General features: G+C 35.1%; 1 protein-coding gene across 2 annotated transcripts; it reads right to left on the reverse strand.

Annotated features, from left to right (window-relative positions):
- Positions 1 to 214: 214 nt before the first annotated feature.
- Positions 215 to 6129, reverse strand: LOC142552161 (protein NTM1-like 9). 2 transcript variants are annotated; one of them, XM_075661809.1, is made up of 5 exons: positions 5751 to 6129; positions 4196 to 4500; positions 2187 to 2480; positions 698 to 1037; positions 215 to 300 (listed from the first exon to the last, which is right to left on the reverse strand). In XM_075661809.1, the coding sequence occupies exons 1-4, from the start codon at positions 5908 to 5910 to the stop codon at positions 759 to 761; spliced, it is 1038 nt and encodes a 345-aa protein (XP_075517924.1). In that variant the 5' UTR covers positions 5911 to 6129; the 3' UTR covers positions 215 to 300; positions 698 to 758. The 2 variants fall into 2 exon arrangements, with proteins under 2 accessions (XP_075517924.1, XP_075517923.1); XM_075661808.1 differs by having other exon boundaries at positions 644 to 1037; positions 5751 to 6128.
- Between the last annotated feature and the right edge of the window lie 314 nt (positions 6130 to 6443).

The raw sequence follows: 6443 nt of genomic DNA on the forward strand, positions 1-6443 counted from the left end.
ACTATTGCTCACTTCATTGGATTTTTCATAACAAACAGAGTGCTGTCCACGTTCTATCGACAGGCGGATCCTCCTCGAAGCAATTCCCTGGGCACCAGAGTTCATTGAACTTGGCTGATTTCGAGGATGACGAGACTGAATCTTGATCGCACTTCCACTATAAGAACTACCACTAACTTTGCCTTGAAGTGTATGATATGATGAGTTATCTGATTTTTGGCATGAATCCTTAACTTTATTGACAAGGGCGTCATTTTCTTCATGAGCATAGCGGTAGAAGGAATGATAAGCTGGATCAATCTGAAAAATTAGTTGTGACCCCCTCCAGGGAGTCAATAACATCAGTTAAAGCATCAGACTCAGACTCCACCAATATCTTAAGAACAAACACTGGGATTTCTTTTTGTTTTAAAGAACAAATGTTGGGAGCCAATAACTACACTCATCAAGAGTGACCCAACTAGCAGCCTTTTGACTTATCACTGATATCAAAACAAAATAATTTATCGCACATATAATGAGAAATCTTAGCAATCTTAACTAAAGGTGAGTATAAGTTGTATTACTAAAAACATCACAGATACCAAATGATGCATTTAGGAGACAAACCACAATTTTCAAAGCAAAACCACATGCTATTTACCTGTGCCTGAACCATCATCTTATCTGTTTCACCATAAAGCTTGCAATCATTCACCTTACAGCTTGCAGACCTTGTTTGATCTAGATCATCCATGTGCCATGGTATGAGACTTTCTCTAGTTCGCAGCTGAGGGCTCGTGATTAACAGACTCTTTGCATGAGTAGTTGTCATTTTTTTTAAGAACTTCCCACAACTCTGATAGGGATGCATCCTGCTCATATGTGCCATCTTGAAAATTCAATCCATTGTGATCATTGCCAAAGTCATCAGCAAACGGAGAACCTATGCAATTTCCCAAATCATTGTAAATTAACGACTGCAAAGGGTCCACAAACTTGTTGTCCAACTGATTGCATCTGGCTTCTTTAGACATTAATCTTGATGACTCATACACCTGCATAACACAGTTCGAAAACCAAATGAAACACTGAATCAGTTTCTGAAATCCCGTAACTATAGAAATGAGAATCCAATGAATCGCTCACTTTAGTCCCTCAGTTTAGCTTGCTATTTCAAATATACATTTCAGGGAAGAAGAAAAACATATCTTGCTATTTATTTTTTAACTATTTCATGGTATCAGAGCTTTTTGCTAATTGCTAACAACCGATGAGAGAGAGAGACCCTAGGCTGCAGTGGCATTGTCAATTGTAGTTAACATTAACAAAAAGTTCTGTAGTTAGCATATCAAAAATCATTAACAAAAAAGCTCCGATACCGGGTAAAAAAGCTTCTTGTTTATTCGATGATCCCACTTCAGCTGATTCTTCATAGTTTATGATTTAAGCAAAGTTTTTTCCTAATCATGTGTGTGCGTATGCCAATATGACACGAATATATATTTTATTCGTAATTTCTAATTGAAAAGATTAAGATATTATAGACATTTTGGAGCTAAAAATATATAATATCATTCTGTAAATAAACAAATTGGGAAACTTGAATACTTCGTGAAGTAGATCAAGCAGAACACATAATGAAATATTTAATTGAATATCACCTGTGTGGATTGGGATTTCATAAACTGAAATTACAGATTGATTTGACTTTTCTAACAGTGCTGTGCATCACTTGCAGAATCATCAAATATTTAGAGATTGATTTGATTTTCTAGCATTGCACCTTGTGCAGAACCAGCAAATGCTTCAAACATTGACGGAATCAGTGGATAAAGCATTTGATGATTCCACTTGAGACACGGTGTTAGAAATATCAAGTCGATCTCTTGTATCAGTTCGTGAAATCCTTATTTATAGGCTTCAAATTTAATGAAAATTTTCATTCCATGGTTTACTTATTAACTTCATGATTTATTAAAGTCTCTTATTTTGTTCATTCCTATGAAGGATTTTTATATTTTATATAAGCTCAGAAAAATGTCTTTAATATATTGTAATATTTAAATCTCAACCTATGAAAAAAATAAATCTCCCATCATTTTCTCGAATGCACAAACATGGTTAAAAAAATTAAGTAAATTTTATCCATTGGGAGAAAAAGTAAGAAATATGGACCATAAAGAGTTTAAATAGTGTTTTCTAACCTCAGTAGCTGCTCCTTCTTTAGAATGACTCAATCCATGAGATGCACACCTTTCAACTGGTGCTAGAGTAGGAGTTCTATAGTTTAGCTCATCTTCCCACTTGTTCACATCTTCCAGTTCATTGAGAAGATGAGCAGCCAGTCCTTTAGGCTCTTGATATAGATCAGATGATACTTCATCAGGAGATGATATGTTGCCAGAAGGAGATGACCTGGTAGGTTCAACTTCGTCGTATTTTAAATCATCTCGCTTCTCATCCGCCTTGTGGAACAAGCGACATAGAACATAGTCCCCCTGAAGAATGTGACAAAGAATTGACTACCTACAACAAGACAAATATATAATAATTCAAGTACTACAAGTATATGAAAAGTCATCTAGACCACAACTTAGAACCGTTCTTTCTTGTCCTGTGTCATTTTCCCATTTATCTTTTGCCATATTTTCAGGACCCGCCCATTAACTTGAAAGGTCCCCGCCAGCCCAAATCCCTACTGGTCTCTCCTTACCAATTGGAATCAGACTTAAAGATTACCACCACGTCTCAACACTTCAACCATTCATCCACCAAAGAAAGAATGATAAAAGGGTAAAACAAAACCAAAAATAAAAGGAACGAGGTAAAAAATAGCCCAGCACCTGGGAAGTCGGTATATAGCCATTAAGTGGCATCAAGATATAACTTAAGTTATTAAGTTCAAACTGCTTGTCAAAATTATGAGTGCCTACAATTGTATTCCTTTCTTCACAAATGAGGATGGGTGACTAATCACAAAACATTACATTCTTTCACAGCCATACCTGAGGTGAGGCCCGAGCGGTAGTTGCCTCAGGCCCCAATTTCAGAGGAGGTCAAAAAAAAAATTTACCGTTTAGCATTAATTAGTCATATCAATTAGGTGTTAAATAATTATGAACAATCAAGAAATCCCAGTGAAATTTTGGAAGAAATTTTTGAAAAAACTGCGATTTCACTGTGAATGATCATAGTTCTAATATTCTTAAAAAATTTCACCAAAAATTGGACAATTATATTAATATTTCCTGAATACCATTGCTCTCTGTCGAGTGTAAGGCGAGATTAAATTTCTTGTTACTCAGATATTTTTAGTCTTATCATTTGGTTACATTACAAATATTTTGAATATTATATATTATTTATCTTTATATTTTTAGTTCTGAAAATTTATTAAAAATAAAACGTAACATTTCGAGGGACCCAATTTTTTAAGTTCTATGCAAACCCAAATTATTTCAGATACGACCGTGTATTCTTCACGGAAAGAAGTGACAAGGTGATACAAAGAAACTGTATATGCATCGTCATCTAGCACACACAAAAAAGAAACATAGTTTTTTAATTGGAAACATAATGGAGTAATGACAAAGGGGGAGGGAGAAAATGTTTGAGATATTAGCCTAAAGAAGCATATGAAAAGCAATACAGGGATCCGTCAGGGAAGTAATGAAAGAAGATAATTTGGAGGCGTTACACTAAGTGTATTCCTTGAATGAGAACCATCATCTGCAGAACAAACAAAACTATTACTGATTTTAACCTAGAGATGGAGTGAAGTTGACAAGCTCTTATCTCTAAGAGCCAGGATTAGTTCAAAATTTCAAATCCCTAGAACAGCGGCGCATTATGACTATCACGAGTTTCTCTATTCATTCCTTTACACAGCCACCAGTCACTATTTAACTGAGGAAAATGCTCTTTTAAATGACCAAGTCAGTATAAAATAAAAACTAACTCAAGAGACCTAAGAACACAGTGAAAGAAGAGTATTCATGGAGCAAACCTGAGATAAATTATGAATCAATGCAAGATAACAAAGATGACATAACTTGATTTTTATGAAATAAAAAATCATGTTGTCAGAATTGTATAGCACATGTTCATCATTGAGCTAGAGATAAAAATATTAACAATAAAGCAAGTGTCACAATATATTCAGGAAGCAGGAAAATCAAGTGTGTGCATGGGAGGGATGAGAAATAAATATGACCTGTCCAGGGCCAGTCCCGTCAAGATCTGGTTCAGTGGCACGATACTCGTGCATGATCCAATTCGTTCGCTCGCCCTTAGGAGCACGACCCCTGTAGAATACTAGAGTCTTCTTTGTTCCAATTACATTGGCATTGACTGGATAAGAAGGTGACGATTTGCGTGATTTTATAGTGCGATCCTTTCCGGTGGCCTTCCAGTAACCAGCTTCTGTGGCCCTATTTGAGCGATGTCCATTTGGGTATTTTCTATCACGAGGGCAAAAGTAGAACCATTCTCGGTCGTCAGACTTTATCACTGAGAGAGCTGCCAAAAAAAAAAGAAGAATCTTCAAGGTTTACTTTTCACATGCTTCTTTACAGAAGGAACTAAACAAGCATGCATCCGATGAAGCTGACACTCAAATTTCATTAATCCAAACTTACATTCCGCTTGTTTTGGCCAATATTGAAATTCATGTATTTGAAATTCCTCTCCTTTACATTTTTAATTTACTTATTAACTAATGTAATGGATTTTAAATTCCTACAAAATGGAGTCATTTGAGATCCTTCTCGCAAAATTCTTTTCTCAAATCTAAATGCTTTGATCCAAATGAAACCTATGGTAGAACTTGGATGGAAGGTTTTGATTAGAAGGAATGCATTTGATTTAGTGAGAGATTTGAAGAACGGATTTGAAATGTACCAATCAAATCCATCATAATTACCATTAAAACTACATAAATTAACAAATTAGTGGATTTGAAATTCGCCAAACATAAATCCATCCAAACAATCAAATGAGTTGGAAATTCATAGCTTCAAATATCTCCATCCAAGCGAACCCTAAAGGAATTCAATATATTCGTCTTCATGCCATCTCATTTACCAATGCACAATGCATCTATTTCAGCTAACCCATGTGATTATGAGGACAAAATTCAGGGACTTAAAATCCAGCGATATTGAGTGGAGAATATGTTAATGATAAAGGAATCTAAGATCAGCTGTTTCTCATGCATGCTCTTAATGATTGCATTTGAATGAATGGATTTGACTTTGGGCTAGGAGGACTTCCTGTTTCAACTAACCCTTGCATGCCCCTGATGATTGGCCTTAGCTATTTGCCACTGGCCAGGCACCACTTGAAATAAATTGGAATGATCCACAGGCATCCTGTTATCTCTCGAGGTATAGTGTATTCAAGAATAGTGATACAGGCTAAGCATTGTCCATGAACCAATCCACGATATTCTCCTCACATATTCCAACAATCACCCCACGTGTTCTGAATATATCACAGGTAATTCTCACCCTTAGGATTCCAGCTACTTTACAGATCAAATCTTATGTAAACTATAAATAATTAAATATTGTCCCACCCTTAAGAATAACTAAACAAACAGACCACAATATCGACAAAAACGTGCACGGAAGCATAAATTCACAGAACAGTAACTAAGAGTCAGAGAATCAAGTTTCTGATATTTTAGAACACGATAATTCATACACCACAAAAACAACAGCAAATAAGTATAGAATGATGAGTTATGCTCCAAACAAGATAATCCATACCAGGGAGATCCCATGGTTCCCATTTGCAGACGTCAACCTCTGGGATAACTCCGACTGCAGAATGGTGACCGTTGATCTTAAACCTCAGATAATGGTTAACAAGCTCTTCATCCGTCGGACGGAATCTGAATCCCTTTGGCAACGCCTCCAATTTCATCATCAACCATACATAAACTCGGCAATTCTGATTATTAAACACTCACAAACAAATGCAAAATGCTCAACACCTACAGCAGCAAAGTTCAATTTTATTCCTAAAAACACAAAATTCAATAAAGAAGAAAGTTCTCGTTCTCGAGTTCTACACTGTTTTCTTTCCTTTTCTCCTCTCCCACCTTTTGCCGTCACGTGCTTCTCAAAGTAACTTTTCCAAATCGGATTTTGGTTGAAAAAAATCTGTCATTTTCCCCCCCAAAATTTCCCACACACTATTATTAAAAAAAAAATTAATTATAAAAATTAATAAGAAAAAAATTATATACTTTTTTCAAAAATTACTACACATCTAATTTATATATATATATAAAAAAAATTATATACTTTTTTCAAAAATTACTACACATCTAATTTATATATATATATATATATATTGTACACTCACTATGCACACTTATATTAACATCGTTGAGATGACATTCATCTAATAGATGCGATGGTACATAAAAAATTTTACATTTAATATGTGAGTGCCAT

This window comes from Primulina tabacum, chromosome 7 (assembly GCF_025594145.1).
Source record: "Primulina tabacum isolate GXHZ01 chromosome 7, ASM2559414v2, whole genome shotgun sequence".
Taxonomy (NCBI): Eukaryota; Viridiplantae; Streptophyta; class Magnoliopsida; order Lamiales; family Gesneriaceae; genus Primulina; species Primulina tabacum.

What these genes read in the sequence shown, in the direction of transcription:
- LOC142552161 (XM_075661809.1), bottom strand. Translation starts at nt 5,910, where the DNA reads ATGATGAAATTGGAGGCGTTGCCAAAGGGATTCAGATTCCGTCCGACG. An exon ending in GGAACCATGGGATCTCCCTG is followed by an intron (nt 4,501 to 5,750) that starts GTATGGATTATC and finishes TTTTTTTGGCAG; the next exon opens with CTCTCTCAGTGATAAAGTCT. An exon ending in AAGAAGGAGCAGCTACTGAG is followed by an intron (nt 1,038 to 2,186) that starts GTTAGAAAACAC and finishes TGTGTTATGCAG; the next exon opens with GTGTATGAGTCATCAAGATT.